The 21922-nt window shown below is 43.1% G+C and overlaps 1 protein-coding gene across 5 annotated transcripts in view; it reads left to right on the top strand.

Annotated features, from left to right (window-relative positions):
- ROCK2 (Rho associated coiled-coil containing protein kinase 2) overlaps nucleotides 1–21922 on the top strand; it is a 179335-nt gene that overhangs the window by 118398 nt on the left and 39015 nt on the right. For all 5 annotated transcript variants that reach the window (XM_088444609.1, XM_088444608.1, XM_088444605.1 and 2 more), the window contains exons 6-7: nucleotides 13046–13190; nucleotides 16526–16664. In XM_088444609.1, coding sequence (XP_088300735.1) covers nucleotides 13046–13190; nucleotides 16526–16664 — 284 coding nt within the window. The remainder of the gene's footprint in view (nucleotides 1–13045; nucleotides 13191–16525; nucleotides 16665–21922) is intronic.

Here is a 21922-nt window from a genome sequence, read left to right as displayed (position 1 = left end):
AATGAGTTATTCCAGTAACTTATAGTAACCACCAAATTACTGCTGAGTGGTGTTAACCTTACAATTCACATATAATGGGAGGATTTATCAGCCATAACATTAGAACCCACAGCCTAATATTGTGTAGGTCCCCCTTGTGCTGCCAAAACAGCTCTGACCTGTTGAGGCAGGGACTCCACAAGACACTCTGGGCCTGATTCTGACCCGCTCGCAAGCGGGTCGATGGTGCCCTAGTGCGCATGCGCACGACGGAGGGAGCTCCGTCGTGCGCATGCGAGAGACCCAAATAACGACGGGGTAGCCGTCGTTATGGGTCTCGCACCAAAGGGGGCGTGCTGTCGATGGTGAGTGACAGCACGCCCCCTTTGGTGGACGTGCCGAGGGCGTGGCTACCAGACGGAGGCGTTTCCATGGGAACGCGTACCGTCTGGGTCCGGCCCCACTGACATTACTAGTGATGTCAGTGGGAGTGATTTTGGCTCTGATAGAGCCAAAATCACTCCAGGGCTTGCGGCAGCGAGACACTACCGCAGGGTCTCGTCGCAAGCCCGATGATCATCGCGACCATCATCATGGACGCTCGCATAAGCTGTGGGTGGTAACCCACAGCTATGCGAGCGTCCAAAAGGCCGCTCCAATAAGAGGTAGGAGGGCCCTGATTCAGAGCAAGCGCTCTGGTCAGAGCGTCCGGCTCTGAATCAGGCCCTCTGTCCTATGGAATCTGGCACCAAGACGTTAGTAGCAGATCCTTTAAGTCTTGTAAGTTGCGAGGTAGGGCCTCCATAACTCGGTCATGTGTTTCCAGCACATCCCGCAGATGCTCGATCTGAATGAGATCTGGGGAATTTTGAGACCAAGTCAACACCTTGAACTCTTTGTCATGTTCCTCTAACCTTTCCTGAACACTTTTTGCAGTGTGGCAGGATGCATTATCCTACTGAAAGAGACAACTGCCATTAGGGAATACTGCTGCCATGAAGGCAACAATGTTTGGGTAGGTGGTACGTGTCACAGTAACATCCACCTGAATGCCAGGGCCCAATGTTTCCTAGCAGAGCATTGCCCAGAGAATCACACTGCCTCTGCCAGCTTGCGATTTTCCATAGTGCATCCTGGTGTGTGACTAAGGCTGGGTTCACACTGGAGCGATGGGCATTCGTTCCGACATCAGAATGAATGCCCTTGTACAGTGATTGTGCGCCCACACTGGACGACTTAAATGAATGATCACAGTTAAGTCATTCATTAACAATGCACTGGTCGCTGGCGTATTTGTTAGTTTTGATGTGCAGCAATTCAAACCTGGCGAGCGTCGCTAGCGACTGCGGGAGCGCACAGTCGCCGGTACACATTGAGCGATGTAGGCGATTTGTCGTTCCAAAACCTCAAATCATCCCGACATAACTCCAGTGTGTACCCAGCTTTATTCTCTCAGTCGCGAAGTGCTGTATTGCAGCGGCCACAGCTTTTTTTTTTCCATGCCAAGTTCTGTTTACATTCTCAGTGGCAAAACAGAAATGCAAGTATCACATATCGGTTTAATCAGCGCAGTCTCCTGGTGCGTCCTCCTCGCATCGCATTGCGATTTGGACACATTTTTTTATAAACAAAAAAAGACCCCAGACACTAGCAGAGTTGCAATGGACCTGGCGGCTCACTGTCGTCCTTTCATCTGGAACCCGAATTCTTGAGTCACTGTACAAAACCTTGGTGATTTTCCAGGCACATAACCCATAATCCTGTAGATAGGAGCAATAGTTTTACACATAAAATGCACAAACTGTCTAAAAAAAAAACAACAAATTTTGGTCAAACAGCAGCTGCCTCAATTTTAACTGCTACTGAGGCATCAGAATTCATGTAGGAATTTGCACCTGGTGACCCCTATATTGTTTCTCTGTAGGTATGACATTAGCGAGCAGAGTCTATCAGCTGCGAGGATCTGTGAGAACCTTGCACACTAATTTTTACGTGTCTTATCCGGCCATGGCCGTAGAGAGCCGGCCCAGGGGAATGGAGATGTGGCCGTGCCCTCTTAGAAACAAGCCCCCTTAGAAAAAAAAACAAAACCTGCGCACTGGGGGTTTGGGGGGGGGATGCGATGTGAGCTCCTCAGACCGGACCAAATCCAGTGTGATCACTCCCCCCACAGGCAGAGGCTGCTATCTCCCACTGCTGGGCTGCTGGCAGAAAGGAGCGACGGGGGAGCTTCAAACCCGGGCCCCTGCCGAGCCCCTCCAGCAAGCCTGGGTATTTAGTGCCCGCTCCAGGCCCATCCCCCCTCCTCCCGGCACCCCTGTGTCTGGCAGGAAATGCTCACTTGATTTTTGCTTGAATCCCATAGAGGAGTGAGCAAAAAAGCAAGGAAATTTTTCCTCCCATAATAAATGTGTGTGCCCGGCTTCATAGAATCTGCCCCTAGGTGTCACTACATTATAAAGCAAAATGTGCAGTAACCCGTAGCAACCAGTTACTTTCTTTTGTGCAGCTTGCACTCCAGTGATGAATGCTAATTGCAGAGTAGTTGCTGCATCCTTACACGTTCTGCATTTCCCTAGTAAATAATCACTATTGTCACAGAGCTCAGTTTGTAAACATTACAGTCAGCGATGCCAGTGATCCTTATTAAATTCTTCCTGAACAAGTCACAGTGACTGTTCTGCTCCTTGGGATTTGCGGACACAGTACAGAGTGTTCCAGCCCGTTTTCCTGTTCACTTAGATGTTGCCATATAGGAGCAGAATATACGTGTGGAATGAAGCGGAATACTAGAATATCCTAAGGATGGCTTTGTGGGAAGTGTGGAGCTGCCTGTTCTGGGGAGCTGCAGAAGTCTGGTGCTCCTATCAGCGCCAGCTAGTGGTGGCACAATGATATAACCACATACAATATAATACTGTAAGAGAAAGTAGAGATGTTAGTTCAGAATATGTTGTTTAATTTGAATTATTTTAATTAATAAACATGTAAGTGAATAAAACACTTGAACCATGATGGCTACTGTCACTATACGAGTGGTTCATTTTGGAAAGAAGGCATGTGTTGAACAGCGAATTGCACTGGCAGGAAGTGCTACAGGGTCAGGGCTGCTATGTCTACTGTGCCGGATTCTGAAGTGGCTGCTCAAGTAAGTCCTGTTCAAGTTCTTTGGTGAGGACTAATGTCCAGTCCTTTGAATTATGAAGTAATTTGGACATTTCCTGAATTCTGTCATAAATGTGTGCTACTGAGGCACAGTGATGTGCTGCTTTTCTACGAGCAGTGTCTCTATGAGAGAGGTTATTGTTTACACTTGTGGAGTGATACAGTTGTGGCTTAGATAACAGTAGGAAGTAGATCAGGTCTGAGGTGTGCGGTCGTTGGGAAAATGTTTGTGATCTAGCGTGTCCAATCATGTTTATTTTATCTCTCTCCATATACCACACCATTATAGAACCCTTTCAAATATGTGTTTCTACAGGGCATAAGTAACAATTATCTAGTCATCACTAAAAGTGCATACACACCGTACGATCTGTACCACCAACGACTTGAAAGGTATCTTTCAAAAGATATCTTTCAAAGATATCGTTCAAAGATATCTTTCAGTGAGTCATCCTGCCACATCTCTGAACAGGCAAAGTTGGCGATATCGTCCAGATTGGTCTGCATGTATGGACGATCATAGATATCGTTATCGTTCATGCGGGAACGCGCACCGTTGGTCGTTTACTGAATAAAAAATTACAGATATGAACGATGTATTGTTGAACTATATTGTTATCGTTCATATCGTAACGATATATCGTCCCGTATGTATGCACCTTTAGTCCTAAAATGTGATGAAGCTCATGTGACAAATGACCCTTAACAGATTTTATTATTTATTTTACCTCAAAATAAGCATGCATTCTGGCTCTACAGTATAAGGCAGGCCTGGCCAACCTGTGGCTCTCCAGCCATTGTGAAACTACAAGTCCCATCATACCCTCCCACTGATCAGCCTGTAAAGCATGCTGGGACTTGTTCCACTGCAGCTGGAGAGCTACAGGTTGGCCAAGCCTGGTACAATGTATAAAATAAACACTTGTATGTGCAGGGTATTTTGGACCCCACGGGCAGTATAGCGTTTTGATTTATTGTACTCATGGGGAAACTAACAAATCGTTAGTGCATCATAAATGGCTATGGGCATGAGTCTATGCTGCCCGTATACAGAAAGCAACTACTTCCCCCACCCACCACCCCTTCTCTCATTCTCTTCAATCTGTCACACCACTTGCTATGTTGTAAGTGTGGTTGTGTGCGTGTGTATGACTGGCAGCCATACTTGTTTGTCGTCCAGAGAGATTTTGAAAAGGAGGTAAGGATTTGTTGGACAGCCAAGAAAAAAAATTACAATCCTTTCCATGCTGCAAAAGATATAGGGGGAGATGTATTAAGCCTTGGAGAGATAAAGTGGAGAGAGTACCAACCAATTAGCTACTGTCATTTTTTGAAAACAGTCTGTAAAATGACAGGAGCTGATTGGTTGGTACTTTATCCCTCTCCAAAGCTTAGTACATCTCCCTAAAAAAACTGTTCATAGAATAAATTGGGCAATGACTGTTTCAGCCAGATTGGTTGAGTACGACCTATTACCTAAAAAGACGACACTCATGGGTTAATAACTATGCATTTAGTATCATGTCTCGCTTCTTCCCCATGTAACGGGCGATTAGGGAACTTCCCTCATATTATTCATCCTTGGCTGTTCTCTCTTGTTTGTGTAGCATAATAGTGGACATGTCGGAGCGTGTCCGTTCTTGCGTACGGTATTTATTGTTTTATTAAGGTACACTTGCGTAAAATTATTTATTGCCTTTTGTATTTTGTTCCTTTAACGCCCATATGTTCTAATCTACCAATCAATTAGATGATTGATTTAAAGAAAAAAGGTAAAGAGAAAAAACTTTGTGGGAAAGGAATGAATTTTTCATGAAAAACCTGAACACTGAAATTTAGCCTAGTGCCATTTAACAAGGTGCTAAAGGTTTTTATAGGGCCCGGCGAGACGTCCCACCGCATGTTTTACTAGCGAGGGATAAACACTTCCTGGCACTCTGTTAGGGTTTTATTGACGTTTGGTCTGGCAGCGTCCTTCCATACGCCAACAGTGCGGTTAGCTGTTCAAGATAAGCAGTGGATATTGGTTGTCTTGAGAAACAAAAGCATTTATTTAGCTAAGACGGAGGAAGTTCCAATGTCAATATCCCATGCACAAGCTCTTGTTTGTCTGAATGAGCGGGTTTGTATTGAAGAAAGTTTCAGTAGGTGTCTGGAGTAGGGGCAGTGCTGCCAAGTGTCGTGTTGAGGAGGATGAAGAAATAATGGGCTATGTTTTTTTTATATATTTATATATATATTTCTTTATTTAGAGTTTTGTATAACACTCCATCTGTCCTCTGCCTGTACTCTGAAGTACGATAATGCTTTTATTATTCTTTATAAATGGCGCCACAGTGGTTCTGCAGTGATATAAATATAATGAATAGCATGCAACAAAATGACGTAAGTACATTACATGCTTGTGTGGTTCTCTCTGGTTGCAGTATGGGACCATTGGATTACCTGCGTGCCTTTCTTGCTGCATGGTAGGAGGAACATGTTTTACAGCTAGAGTTTGCCGCCAGAGGTGCCGGTTGTGAAGCTGGGCCGTAGGCAAGTGGCAGCTGCCTAGGGGTGAACACACAGGATGCATTGTTGGCATGTCATCTAAAAAGTTGAGAAGGTTTGCTAGGGTCACAGTAGACAAATATTGATCTCGCACTTGAACCCTACCCAATTTCATCAAAAAATACATGCAACATTACGTGCTTTATAGCATTGCAATTGATCTTGCTTTTGCCAGTATAATCCTTTGTACTGGAACCTTGCTGTAATTTATGAGAAATCGGGCGCGTTCCATTGTTAAATTTTAAACGCCGCAGTGAAGGGTGTCAGTGTTGCACGCTCCTGATTACATAAGGATCACGTGCTTAGCGTTCTTAAACCACTGCAGACAAGTTGCGTGACCGAATGTGCAGTGCTGTGTTGCCACTGCTCCAAGCCTGCTTTGATGCATGCATCCTGGCACATATGCAGTGGTATTGTATGGCACTGCTTCTGTAGGCCCATACACTATGAACCTGTGCAGCCACATGCGATAAGCAACACGCAATAATCATCCACACGGGGACCATGCCATACAAGTGGGCTAATGCTGGTAGCGCAGGTCTGGGCTCTATAACAACAGGCTCAGCCCCCTACACTCTATCTCACTCTTACTGCAGCCTCTGGAAGGAAGCAGGTGTTTTTCCCTTACCCAATGTTACCACTTTCTCCTCTTGTCCTCTCTCTGGCTACCATTAGGGACAATGGATTTGTAATCTAGGAAGGAAGTTACACTGAGATGACCTACATGGGTAGTATTGGTAAACAAGTCTACAGGGTTTTGTGAATGGAGTGATAGATCAGGATTGCGATCAATAGTCTGAGCTGAGATTTTAATGCTGAGATCTACGAGTAGAGTGACTGATATTTTAAGCACATACAGAGGTTATATGACTGAGATATTGATATGGGAATAGATTTATGGGAAAGATTGATACTTGGGAGTTCTAAGGAGACATGGGGGCATATTCAGTTAGGTGCCAAGAATGAGTTTTTGCGGAACAGTTTCGCCGGTAACGTCATATCGCCAGGTGAAAACTTATCACCTTATTCAATTCCAAAGACTTTTCGCCGGTGCGGAAAGTCAATGCATTGGAATAGGCGAAAAAGATTAGCCTATGAAAGCAGTCATAAAAAAAATGCAGAATTGGGGTTTTGGGGTGCAAACTTGCGGAAATCACCCTGCACCCTTGGTTCAGCCCCCCAAAGGTAAACTGTGTCAAAAGTTAAATTCTTAAGAACACCCCAAAAAATTACTTTGAAAAAGGAAGCGAAAAAGTACAAAGTTGGTGGACAAACTTAAAAACTAGCGAAATAGACTCCAGGGGGCCCCCCACATATGCCCCAGGTGTTTGTAAAATTTCAGGTGCTTGCGGCAGGTGGATCTTTTAAGTTTTTTAAAAACTTCACCATAGCAACTTTAAAATATGCTTGCACCCATGTTCGTGTACCCCAAATTTGCTGGGACTACTTAGTTTCTGCAAAAAAAACCTGATAAATGCTATTCTTCATCACATTTGCAAAGACGCTAATTAGCAGCTATTAAGATAATTTAAGTACCCCAAATACTTTCAGTAGGCCTATTTGGAGGTATCTATAGTGATCCCCAATGTCAGTGCATCTTTTGGGGTGTCAGACTGATTTCCCCAAATCTGACAGCTCTTTTCGCCTGTTTGCGTTTCGCCGGGTCCCGTTTTCACTGATTTCTAATTGAATACGGGGATAAGCGGGGACCAGCACAATAATTTTTCTGCATGGAAACCCAGCGATGTCGGCGAAAAGACTTCGCACCTAATTGAATATGCCCCTTGGAAGGAAAGTAGACATGAAGAGAGGAGGTTTAATGGAGACCAGTAGTTGATACAATATCTGTGTGTAGGTGCAATAACTTCATTTATGTTGACCTGATTGTCAGTTTGTAATTGAGGATATGTTTGAGAATATATTCACTTTAATGAAGTTTCACATTTGTGTGCAATCTTTCCTTATACTGTAAGTGGTGGTGTCCCTTTGATTTGCCATGTGCATTTACGTTTATATGATTGCAGTTGGTTGGGATGGATTGTGCACATCTGTGGTGTGGTCTGATTGGGGGGGAATGTGGAGGTGATGTGCGGTGGGAGGGTTGGAAGAAATGGGGAGGGGGGTGCGGTGCGTATGGAAGTTGGGGTGGGTGGTGGGTGGTTTGGTGGGGTTGGGAGAGTAGGGGAGTGAGTATGTTGCAGGTGTGCGGGGAGGGGGTAGCGTGAAGTACTGCACCTTCTTACAGGAGTACCAGGTGCGCTCTTCTTATGGATGCTAGATGTGGTGGGAGGGAGTGGTGTCTGTGTGAGGAGGTGATGGTATGTAGTGCTGTGAGAAATGACAGACACAAAATGCTGGGGCCAAATAGTTTAATTGAGAGGCACAATGCTGCTCCGATATGGTCCAGAGGGGTGGGAGGTGGTTGAGTGGGGAGGGGAATGGATGAGGTTTGGTGAGAGAGCTGTGTTGGGCTGGGCTCCGGTGGGAAGGTGGGTAGACCCTTTCACGGGGCTCCTTGCCGTGCGGTTCTTGACCAGCACGTTATCCCTGCTGGACCTATGGTCTACAGTCTTCAGGAGCCGCCTGAGAGAGTGGGGTCTGTGATAGGAAGTTCATGTCAGCGGTGTCCCGCTCGGTAGTAGTGAGATGCAGTGTCTCTAGCTCTTTGGTATACCTACCGGTAGGTTGCTCGTGTGGTGGGCGTGGATGTGTGCCCTTCTTTGTCTTGCCTTTGTCTGCTGGTTCGGTGGCTGGAACCCAGATGTTGCAGAAACGTCAGCAAGGTTAGGTTCGGAGGTGGGTGCGGCTGGAGGTCAGGTGGTGAGTGACCCACCTCTGCGTGTGGCGGGCGTCGAATCGCCGCTGGTGTGGATGGCGGTCTAGGATGCATTCTGTGTCCTCCCGATGTGGGGGGAATCGGTATGAAATACCGCCTGGCCGACCAAAGCAGAGTTCCCGGCAGCGGAAGCCCGACAGCACTGGAAATCCCGATCATCGATAGGTAAGTATTGACTAACCTAACCACCTAACCCTAACCCTCCTTAGGGGTGCCTAACTCTAATTCCACCTCTAAGTGCCTAACCCTAACCCCCCCTTCCCCGCTGCCTAAACCTAAGTCCCCCGGGGGGGTGCCTAACCCTAAGTCCCCCCCGGGGGTGCCTAACCCTAACCTTCCCTCCCCATAGCCTAACCCTAACCCTCCCGGGTGGGTGCCTAATCCTAAATCCCCCCGGGTGACCTAAACCCCCCTCCCCGCGGCTGTCCGCTGGCGGCGCACGGCATCCCTTCGACCGGGATGCCGGACACCGGTCTCCCGGCGTCGGGGGAAATGTCAGGCGTCTACATCTAGATGCCCGGGATATGACAGTCGGGAAGCCGGCTGCCGGTATTAAGGCAGCCGGCTTCCCTATTGTATACTGTGTGGGGCTGCAGTGGCTACCAGTGGCCTGGGCCTGGCGAACGTGCCTGGTTGGTGGGAGAGCGGGTGTGCGGTTCAGCATGAGCGGCTCTGACTCCGGAGGTCAGGACCTCGTTGTACCTTGTTGGTAAAGGGTGAGTGGTTGGTCACCAACGCGTTTCGGCCTTAGTGTTCTTCACGGAGAAAAAAGTGTGTAGCTGCGACGTTTATATGATTATCTATTTGTACTATATAAAGGTAGAGCAGGTGTATGTGCAAGTGACTGGTAGGAGTTATATGTGCCACATAATTGTCTATGAAAGTCCCGTGACTAGTATATCTGCCAGGGTGTGCCTGTGAATAGTATATAGCGATACATATATCAAACATAAGTAAATTCAGAATGAGAAGGGAAAGACTTTGTGACGGTAAGTATATTATGTTATTAACAAACGGTACTGTATTCTATGTATGTGAGGTAAAAGCTTGTATGTATAGTTTATTTAATCTCAAAGTTATGGGTTTAGTTTATTCATAATAACTGAAAAAAAAGGATGATAGAATAGTGTGTCTCTACTCTAATTAATGATGCCCTGTGGAACCGATGGGCATTTGGAATTAAACCATCGGTAGAAAACCATCTATGATTGATGGTCGAGTGCTGTGCATGCCCAGGCCTCAGCCAACGGGCCGGCACTGTTGATGCCCCCCCTCCCCCCACAAAATTGGATGCCATCCCTTCCCCCACAAAATTGGATGCCATCGATGGCACTTGGTTGCAAACTGTCGATGGCCATCCCTACTTCTAATCCATTGTGGTTAAGATACATTTTTGTTTACATAGCGATTAACACGTAATGGTGGGTTTACGTGGTGGGTATGTTAAATGATGTGAGATATATTGGTGTTTGTGACATGGCAAGAATGGAAATTGCTTTAGTAGCGCTCGTAAAATGCTGAATGTTTTTCAAAAATTATTTAAAAAAATTGCATGTAGATTTTTGCACAAATCTTCCTTTTGCGGAGTGTAACAAGCTGCAAAGATGCCCATGTACTACACCTAAGGCCTCCTGTGGCTCTGTGGGTGATGGTAGTCTGAAAAGGAGGAGACATAGACGGCATTATGGAAGTTTATAACAAAGGCATCTCTGCAACTGGAGTTTTAGGATCTACAAACTCTAGACACGACTGCATTATAAACTTAAGTATGATTTTGCCAAAATACCGTTAGAGTTTACCACAAAATTGTCGGAGATATTAATACTGTAATTAGAAGGGATTAAATCGGGTCTATGTACTGAACACTCTCCCTATAGTTCTTTAATCTCATCCATCACCAGGCAATGTCCCTTGTTACTAAAGACATTAGAACAATGTTAGATATGAATGGCTCATAAATGATAAAGGATCATTTCTATCTTCTAGATACATTGTCATTTATTTTTACAATATGTCATGTCAGATACTATTTCCAGTATATGATTTGATCCTGGGAAAGATTAGCCTCCCTAGAAAGATATCCTTGGCATGAGGATATTTATGGAGGAATTACGTGCCCAAAAATAAACCCTGTTGCCGTTGGCACTGTGGTTCCTGACAATTTTGACGAACTGACATGGACGGAGTCATACCTAAATATAAATGGTTATACTTACAATTACCCAGATGATGCACTGGGTCATTGTATATAACCGTTATACAATGTTACACTGACCTTTATACATTGTGACATTGTATTGTACAACTAAATCCATACTATATACAAACGGCAACCCAGGAAACCCGTTCCCTTTATTTGTTATATTACTTTGTGCATATGTTGGCATAGAAATGGAGAATATTTAGGGACCGTGGTTTAGCAGGGTTGGGATCCCGACTGTCAGAATCCCGACACCGGCATCCCGACAGGGTTAGCATACCGACACTTGTTGTTCGTTATGATTTCACTCTCTCTACACTAACCCTCCCTGTTTGGTGCCTGAACCTAACCTTCTTTGCCAGCAGCCTAAACTTAACCCTCCCCCCTTAGTGCCTAGCCCTAACCCTCCCCCAAGTGCCTAACCCTAACCCTCCCCCAAGTGCCTAACCCACCCCCCCCCCACCACCACCACCACCACCCTGCTACTTGCCTTCGGAATCCCGGCAGTCGGGGTTCCGGCATTGGTAATATCAGCGCCAGCATCGCGGCCGCTGGGATACTGACTGTATCCCGGTTCAGCACTATGATTGTTCAAACGATCTGATGGATTGGCTACAGGTTAACTCCTATCTACTTCAATGTTTTGCCCCACTTTAAATGTGCAAAATACAAATAAATGATTAAATAGGTTCTGTACATTTGTATTAATGTTGCAAGATTTGTGCTATAGGAGCTAAAATTTTAGGCCTTACCCCCTCTTCTCTCTCCTTCATCATGCATACAACAAAAAGTACTTTTCTGTGCATCAACCATGCTTTTCCTGAATTACTCATTTGTTCATTTATTAGTGACATCTATGGGTTATATAGGAGTTTATGTACTAATCCTTGGGGAGCGCTAAAGTGTACCAACCAATCGGCTCCTAACTATCACTTTACTGGCTGTATAATGTAGAAAAAAAGGTGGAAAAGCGCTGCAAGCACATAAAACTCAACCAATATAGTTACACAATAATAATTCATAATCTAAAAAATGTCAGGAATGTAATAATAAAACTATAAATATTAAATGCAGTCACATATATGTGGTGAAGCTGACACACACAGCTACACCATAGCTGGCAGGAGCAGCGGTTCCACTGTGCTGACATAGCTGTACCTGCTGCGCCATGCTGATCTGTCATCGTACGGTTGGTGATTAGACCTGCGCATGAATTACATATACAGTCTATACAGTTTGGATTATCTCCAGTCCTTTTGTGTGAGAAATCATTATGTATTCACGTTACTAGAGGTGCTGTCATTAGTGATCTTCAGCTACGTTTTTTTTACTTTGCAGGCATTGGCTCTCATAATCTGACTCTCCGTTCACTGGATATTATGTATCTTTAATATAGCTACTGGAGGTTTATTGTTGCCATTTAGGAACGTACATGGTTACATTTTATTTCCTGCTGCTTTTTACACAATTTGCCTCTAATCATTGCAGACTTGGATATATACCTACATGTTATTTCTATGTGTGATAGCCGCTAAATGATGACCATATATATGTGACTGCATTTTATATTTATAGTTTTATTATTACATTGCTGACATTTTTTAGATTATTGAATTAAATATTATTATCTAACTATATTGGTTGAGTTTTATGTGCTCACAGTGATTTTCCACCTTTTTTTTCTACATTTATACTTCCTTTTTGGAGAGTGGTGGCAGCACTCACTGTGAAGGCTGCTGCTCACCACCTGAGTGTACTAATTAGTGTTTCCTTGTTGCTGGGTATTTCTTTGTTGTTGTTGTACTTTACAGGCTGTGTTTGAAAAATGACAGGATCTGATTGGTTGGTACTTTGGGGTCTATGTCCTAAGCCTTTGAGAAAGATAAAGTGGATTGGAGGTAAAGTATCAACCAATCAGCTCCAAACTGTCACTTTACAGGCTGTGTTTGAAAGATGACAGTTAGGAGCCTCTTGCCAAGGCTTAGTACATAGACCCCATCTCCATCCACTTTCTCTCTGTCTTTTCTCAAGTTTGCCAACTAGGGGATCTATGTATTAAGCCTTAGAGACTGTCCGGCCTTTCATAAATTCTAATTGTGTTGATCTGGAGGAAAAAACGTAACTTCTAGTATGATTTCAGCCTAACAGAAAGCATTTCCCACTGTCCCCCAAAATACAATTCCTCTACTACTCATTGCTCATTTGCAATGCGATATTGAATGCATTTGGATTCTCCTCCAAATTTAGTAAACCTATGTTATATATATAATACACGCGCGTTCATGCTGTTTTTCTGATGTATTACGCTCTCCTAGACAGGTATGGTGCGGTGTGACACGGCTGTCGGAACTCCAGACTACATATCGCCCGAAGTCCTGAAATCTCAAGGAGGAGACGGCTACTACGGACGGGAGTGTGACTGGTGGTCTGTGGGAGTCTTCTTGTTTGAAATGCTGGTTGGTGAGTGATTAGCATTTTCTTTTAGCCAATGACGTTGGGGGAGCGAGGGAATCTTGTATTGCACAATATTACTGTTTACGCCCCCGCTCATCGTAGGTAAGGGCTGTACTGTAGTTTGTTGACCATGAAGTGGAGTTAGGCAGCACCTTCCAAAGTATTGGCAAATAACTGCATAGACACTGAGGGTTGTTTCTCCTCATGCCATCATACAGAGGTAATATTACACACAAGATCCCTTAGACGTTAGTCAAAAAGCTCAATGACAAAGAAAAGCTGGTTAGCTAGGTTTCCCATATTCAGCTTGTACAGAGTGTTTCCGTTACTCGGGAGACTGCAAGCCGATCATTTCTTTTTACTTTAGAGTATTCTTGAGAAGTGATTATAAAAGTGACAGCTCACGAATGGGAGAAAGACAAAAACAATGGTTCACTTCATCTTTCTGTTAAGAGCAAGTAATTTATTGACAAAACACAAAGTATTTAAATAATGTTAAAAGACAATAAAAGACACACATATTGGGTATATACAGGTATTTGATTACATATAACTAATTGCACTGAATTTGCAGATAACCAAATGCAGTCCCACTTATTGTTATAAGGTCCCAAGTTCCACATGAGCATAATGAAAATGATGAGCTCCGCTGGTATCCCTTAAAAACGTATAAGGGGAATTAGTAAGTACTGTAACAGAGTACCCATTTAGATTGTTAGGTGCAGTCCCCTCCGTGCTGTATACTTTACAGCCTGCACAGACTATGCAGCCAAATCCTGCGGATGGCAACCGTTCCCGCTCTACCCACCGTAGGGGAGTGTAGCATTTAAACTGCGCTGCCTGATGACTCCGAGGTGGCTGGTGCTAGTGTAGTCTGGAATAGCCTCCGATGTTAGGACAAGCTGAATGGTGCTACCAGTGCGGTGTATGTAGATGAAAATCAAATAAAACTTTGTGGTTGGAGCTGAGAAGCAGGATTCTCTGCAGCGCCAATGGCAGAGTGGAATTAGTGAATGAAGCCAGGGACCTACGTGTTTCGACGCCTCCCCGGTAGTATTTGTCAAGGTGTGGGGTCGTCCAGAAGGACTTAATTTAAATAGCAATGTGTATCAAAATATATTGTCAGTACTAATAGCATACACCTGTTAAACATTACCTGATTAGGTGAACAAAGTTACTTAGGTATAATAAAGTAAAATCTCTCTAAAACATCTGTTTGCGAAAATAATGATAAAGAGTTAAGGTACGTATCCACTTGCCGACTGAGGAACATTTGAACGATTACGATAACGTAATCGTTCAGTCGTTACCCCATCCTGTAGGTGCCCACACTGAATGGTATGTCGTTCAGTGCAGGCACCCTCCCTCATCCCTGAACGTGCCCAATCTGTCGTTATCGGCAGATTGACCAGCATGTTCAGGCGATGATTGATGTCGGAAACGACCAGCGGGAGCGCGCATCGCTGGTCGTTTCCAACATTGCGATGCCCGATTTATACACGGTTAATGAGCGATTGAACGATTACGATGTCGTAATCGTTCAATTGCTCTGTTTAATCGGCAAGTGGATACGCGGCTTTATATAGAATTTTATAAAAAATTTATTAATGAGAGACCATAGGAGAAATAGTATAAACAAATATATATAATGAACAAAAACAAAGGGATAAATGATCTAAATGATGATTTTTGATAGACGCCTATCATAATCCCAACGTCGGAATCCAGTACGACGCGTGCCCGAAGGATGTACGATTGGGGCGTCCATCCGGTTAGCCGCTGGGGGGGGAGGGTTAGGTTTAGGGCAGTTAGCGGGGTTAGGCTTTCGGGGGGTGGGGGTGGTTAGGGTAAGGCGCACCTAGGGGGGAGGGTTAGGGTTAGGCACACCCAGGGACAGGTTAGGGTTAGGCAATCCCATTCCGGCACAATGGCTCGGAAGATTAGGATGGAGAGCATCAGTAATGAATAGTTTCACTTAAAAATGTTTGTTTAATTAAGATCATTATGCTGGGTACTATAACTTACTAGAACAACTACTCAAACTTGTTATAGAGCTTCTGCCTGAAATTGGTCAATAAAAACTCAGGAACACACACACATGCTACCTGTTGAGAGATTGGTTAAGAACGAGCTCTTTTTTTTCCTCCATTCATGGAGACTACCTGTGCAGTCCACACTTGGTTTTGGTCACGTTGCTGAGGAAGGGCTGCGTGTTTGGGTCCTTGGGCAGCAATTTCACAAAAAAAAAAAAAAAATCCTCTTTTAGGAATTGTTTCATCACCTTGTTGATCTATCCTTTATGAAAAAAAAAAAAAAAGCTACTTTAAGAACATTATTATAGTGTGAGCAGTGTGTCATCAGATTAAGATACCATTCTAATAACATTGAATTTTCTTTTTTCTTTTACTCCAGTATCTCAAACTAGGATGTATTAACAGCTTGCAGGAATATTTTATTATTAATATTATCCTTTATTTAAATGGTGCCACAAGTGGTCCACAGCGCAGATCAAAGTACCTAAACCGAAACAGAATGAGCAGAATAAGAAAACAGTGACTTATAGTACCAAACATTCCAGCAAAAGGACATGGTGTATAAACATTGCTGCATCATTGATACTCAAATAAGCAGCAGGGCAGCAGCAACCACGTGTTAGTTGCTGCGGTAGGGAGTATGGAGTAGATGATGATAGTATAAGTAAGGGAAGGAGAAGCACATGAGGGAAGAGGGCCTTGCCCATGGGAGCTTACATTCTAAATGGGATGGGCAGACACAGGGGGAGACACTGATGGGGTAGACAGTGAGCAAGAAGCATGGAGCAGTGGGTAAGGATAAGAGCTGGATGGTTTTGATGAAGAAGTGGATCTTGAGAACCCGCTTGACGTTTTGTAGAGAGGTAGGGAGTCTGATAGGGAGAGGATTCCAGAGGTGGGGAGCAGCACGGGCAAAATCTTGGAGTGGGAGAAAGTAAGCAGTTGGCAGGAGAGCTGGCGTGCATTTGTGGAACAAAGTGGGCGGGCGTGTGAAGGGAGATGAGGTCAGAGATGGAAATGGGAGAGGATTGGTGTGAGAAGCTTGAATTGGGGCTGGAAGGGGAATATTTGAAAGCAATTTAAAAATAAAAATCCCAAAAAACAAAAATAATCAACACCAAAAAAAATTAAAATGACTGCCTCTAATGGAAATTGGGTAAAGGTGATCTTTAATTCTGAGCCGACCATAGAAATATAATAACTTTTTTATTAAAAATGCCTTTGTGGTGTTTACATTTTGTTTTGTAAACTCATTGATTACTGTTTTTAGTTTTATTCATTTTGTATGCATCTTTTTGTTTCCTTCAGGGGACACTCCGTTTTATGCCGACTCCCTGGTGGGCACCTATAGTAAAATCATGGATCACAAGAACTCCTTAAACTTTCCAGAAGATGTAGAAATTTCCAAACACGCAAAGAACCTCATCTGTGCCTTCTTGACAGACAGGTAGTGTTTAGAAGGGAGAGATGCACAACTGCGCTTGGTTATGGTTATTTTTGGTGTATGCTGTCAGAACGGGATGTAGTCATATTGCCGGCGGACGGAATGCCGGGCTTCGTTATACCGCCGCCCGGCAATATGCCGATATCCCGAAAATGAACAGGATACCAACATCGGCATCTCGAAGAGCAGGAATACTGATCGTCCGTACGGGTAAGTCACTGCTCTGTCTCGGGCAAAGGGGGGGTTAGGATTAGGCACCCCTGGGGGGAGGTTAGGGTTAGGGACCCCCAGGGATAGTTAGGGTTAGGCTAGGGGGAGGTTAGGGAAAGGCACCCCCCGGGAGGGTTAGGTTTATTGTGCGGGAAAGGGGGGTTAGGGTTAGGCACCCCCTGGGACGGTTAGGGTTAGGCACCCCAAGGGGGAGGGTTTTGGAGGTTAGAACTCTTACCTACCCCTGTCGGGATTCTGAACCAGGCGGCCTTCGACTGTCGGATTTTCAGCCGCCGGCTTATCATACCGATTCAGTCAGAATGGTGCCTTCCACCTAGAATGTCTACATAATGAGCTGTTTTGATGCTGTGGGTGGAGTCTCGGTGTCCTGTTAGCAGACAGCTGTATTGGTGCTGGGTTCCTTTTGGTGGTTGTTGAAGAGGAAGAGGAGTGCGAGGGTGCACAACTAATACTGGAGTGGAGGCTAAGGAGAAAAAGTACATGTAGTCATAGCCAGTACAACAAGCATGATAATGGAAGATGCAATGGAGAAGCTGGGGTGTAGTGGAGACAATATCACGAATAGTAGTATATGGCTGATGTGTGTACTACTAGGACTACAGATGTGAGTGGAATATGAATGTGGAATGAGGAAGCCAGGATGGCGAATATAAAAGTAATATTAGTTTGCATTGTAATTAAAGAAGGAGAGGAGGGGATTAAGAGGAGGACCGTTAGAAAAATGAGGCGGTAAAGATATTTTGGAGGTCATAAAAGTATCTGAGCAAATATAATATGAATTGGATCAAAAACTTTAAATAAAAGTATATAAAATGAAAATATGTGCAGAGAGATATACGTGGAACAAATCAGGAATGAAAGTATGGACTCTGTTAACCATCCTTTAGAGCCGTTGAGACATCCGCAGGGCCTGGGTACAGAGGAGGCGTGGCCAAATCCGTGGGGCGTGGCTTCGCACCCTCTAAAAAAATCTTTGTAAAATACTACGTGCTGCGCTATGAGCTGCCCCCTCAGTAGCTGACCTGGGACCCTCCAAAAGGTAGAGACTGGGGTACCTCAGTCTCTGCGCCGCTGGCCACCATACCTTAGTTGCTTAGGCCCCTGTACTTTCGCTGCTGTCTCCTGCTTAATTATTATTATTTTTTTTTATGACAACAAAATACAGTACGTATATAATTGTGTAGATTTATTCAGTTTTTAAAAAAATATACATAGCTAGATCATGTTGGGGGGCCTTTCGCCGGTGTCATCATCATTATTCTCTTTTAAAGGGATTAAGGCCTTTTTTTATTGCCTTCAGTTTTTTACATATTGTCCTTCCGCTTTAAATAGTTTTATTCTTTGTGCTTTTATATGATTATTAGTATGAAGTAGTTAGCTTTTTTATTTTGTTTTTTGCTTCCCTTTGGTACAACCACTGCTCAGTGATCTGTAAACTTAAGCGGAGAATACAGTTATTTGTGAGACTGTGACATCATTGACCCTGTGACGTGATCCACCAATCTACACCGTATAGCAAGTCCATCATCCCCTCTCTGTCTATTCTTTTAGAGAAACACTGTCCTCCTAACCTGGCAACTTTCTACAAATCAGGGCACCCCACATACTATTCAACTTATGATACCTAGTTTTTATACAACTCTGCCTAAATAATATAAAGGCTTTAGTGAAAAACACAGATGTTTGGCAGAAAGATAAAGCAAAATGTATTTAGTACATGTTGCCGGCTCCCATGTACAAACCATTATATTAAATTGTGCAAATGTGGTTAAAAGCCTTTTTTAAAGGGGACTATACTTCTGCATGCCTATATGTTGACAGAAGCTGTGCAACTTTCCCGGTGCTTTTGTGGATGCAGCATATTGGGGTTTATCTTCTGTGTTACATGGTCCTATCTTGTATTGGCGCTTATCTTCTGTTACATGGTCCTCCTATCTTGTATTGGGGTTTATTTTCTGTGTTACATGGTCATATCTTGTATTGGCGTTTATTTTCTGTGTTACATGGTCCTATCTTGTATTGGCGTTTATCTTCTGTGTTACATGGTCCTATCTTGTATTGGCGTTTATTTTCTGTGTTACATGGTCCTATCTTGTATTGGCGTTTATCTTCTGTGTTACATGGTCCTATCTTGTATTGGCGTTTATCTTCTGTGGTACATGGTCCTATCTTGTATTGGGGTTTATTTTCTGTGTTACATGGTCCTATCTTGTATTGACGTTTATCTTCTGTGGTACATGGTCCTATCTTGTATTGGGGTTTATTTTCTGTGTTACATGGTCATATCTTGTATTGGCGCTTATCTTCTGTGTTACATGGTCCTATCTTGTATTGCGTTTATTTTCTGTGTTACATGGTCCTATCTTGTATTGGCGTTTATCTTCTGTGTTACATGGTCCTATCTTGTATTGGCGTTTATCTTCTGTTACATGGTCCTATCTTGTATTGGCGTTTATCTTCTGTGGTACATGGTCCTATCTTGTATTGGGGTTTATTTTCTGTGTTACATGGTCCTATCTTGTATTGGCGTTTATTTTCTGTGTTACATGGTCCTATCTTGTATTGGGGTTTATTTTCTGTGTTACATGGTCCTATCTTGTATTGGGGTTTATCTACTGTTACATGGTCCTTCTGTGTTACATGGCCCTATCTTGTATTGGGGTTTATTTTCTGTGTTACATGGGTCCTATCTTGTATTGGGGTTTATTTTCTGTGTTACATGGTCCTATCTTGTATTGGCGTTTATTTTCTGTGTTACATTGTCATATCTTGTATTGGCGTTTGTCTTCTGTTACATGTTCCTCCTTTCTTGTATTGGCGTTTATTTTCTGTGTTACATGGTCCTATCTTGTATTGGCGTTTATTTTCTGTGTTACATTGTCATATCTTGTATTGGCGTTTGTCTTCTGTTACATGTTCCTCCTTTCTTGTATTGGCATTTATTTTCTGTGTTACATGGTCCTATCTTGTATTGGCGTTTATTTTCTGTGTTACATGGTCCTATCTTGTATTGGCGTTTATATTCTGTGGTACATGGTCCTATCTTGTATTGGCGTTTGTCTTCTGTTACATGTTCCTCCTTTCTTGTATTGGCGTTTATTTTCTGTGTTACATGGTCCTATCTTGTATTGGCGTTTATTTTCTGTGTTACATGGTCCTATCTTGTATTGGCGTTTATTTTCTGTTACATGGTCCTCCTATCTTGTATTGGCGTTTATTTTCTGTGTTACATGGTCCTATCTTGTATTGGGGTTTATTTTCTGTGTTACATGGTCATATCTTGTATTGGCGTTTATCTTCTGTGGTACATGGTCCTATCTTGTATTGGCGTTTATTTTCTGTGTTACATGGTCCTATCTTGTATTGGCGTTTATCTTCTGTGTTACATGGTCCTATCTTGTATTGGCGTTTATCTTCTGTGGTACATGGTCCTATCTTGTATTGGGGTTTATTTTCTGTTACATGGTCCTATCTTGTATTGACGTTTATCTTCTGTGGTACATGGTCCTATCTTGTATTGGCGTTTATCTTCTGTGTTACATGGTCCTATCTTGTATTGCGTTTATTTTCTGTGTTACATGGTCCTATCTTGTATTGGCGTTTAACTTCTGTGTTACATGGTCCTATCTTGTATTGGCGTTTATCTTCTGTGTTACATGGTCCTATCTTGTATTGGCGTTTATCTTCTGTTACATGGTCCTATCTTGTATTGGCGTTTATCTTCTGTGTTACATGGTCCTATCTTGTATTGGGGTTTATTTTCTGTGTTACATGGTCCTATCTTGTATTGACGTTTATCTTCTGTGGTACATGGTCCTATCTTGTATTGGCGTTTATTTTCTGTGTTACATGGTCCTATCTTGTATTGGCGCTTATCTTCTGTTACATGGTCCTCCTATCTTGTATTGGCGTTTATCTTCTGTGTTACATGGTCCTTTCTTGTATTGGCGTTTATCTTCTGTGTTACATGGTCCTATCTTGTATTGGCGTTTATTTTCTTTGTTACATGGTCCTATCTTGTGATTGGGGTTTATTTTCTGTGGTACATGGTCCTATCTTGTATTGGGGTTTATTTTCTGTGTTACATGGTCCTATCTTGTATTGACGTTTATCTTCTGTGGTACATGGTCCTATCTTGTATTGGGGTTTATTTTCTGTGTTACATGGTCCTATCTTGTATTGCGTTTATTTTCTGTGTTACATGGTCCTATCTTGTATTGCGTTTATTTTCTGTGTTACATGGTCCTATCTTGTATTGGCGTTTATCTTCTGTGTTACATGGTCCTATCTTGTATTGGCGTTTATCTTCTGTGTTACATGGTCCTATCTTGTATTGGCGTTTATCTTCTGTTACATGGTCTTATCTTGTATTGGCGTTTATCTTCTGTGTTACATGGTCCTATCTTGTATTGGGGTTTATTTTCTGTGTTACATGGTCCTATCTTGTATTGGCGTTTATCTTCTGTTACATGGTCCTATCTTGTATTGGCGTTTATCTTCTGTGTTACATGGTCCTATCTTGTATTGGCGTTTATTTTCTTTGTTACATGGTCCTATCTTGTGATTGGGGTTTATTTTCTGTGTTACATGGTCCTATCTTGTATTGGGGTTTATTTTCTGTGTTACATGGTCCTCCTATCTTGTATTGGCGTTTATTTTCTTTGTTACATGGTCCTATCTTGTGATTGGGGTTTATTTTCTGTGTTACATGGTCATATCTTGTATTGGCGTTTATTTTCTGTTTTACATGGTCCTATCTTGTATTGGGTTTATTTTCTGTGTTACATGGTCCTATTTTGTATTGGGGTTTATCTTCTGTGTTACATGGTCCTATCTTGTATTGGCGTTTATTTTCTGTGTTACATGGTCCTATCTTGTATTGGGGTTTATTTTCTGTGTTACATGGTCCTATCTTGTATTGACGTTTATCTTCTGTGGTACATGGTCCTATCTTGTATTGGCGTTTATTTTCTGTGTTACATGGTCCTATCTTGTTTTGGCGCTTATCTTCTGTTACATGGTCCTCCTAT

Source organism: Taudactylus pleione, unplaced genomic scaffold, assembly GCF_031769625.1.
Source record: "Taudactylus pleione unplaced genomic scaffold, aTauple2 ptg000367l, whole genome shotgun sequence".
Classification (NCBI taxonomy): Eukaryota; Metazoa; Chordata; class Amphibia; order Anura; family Myobatrachidae; genus Taudactylus; species Taudactylus pleione.
Note: the sequence above shows the minus strand (reverse complement) of the source record. Positions and strands in the feature narration are given on the sequence as shown.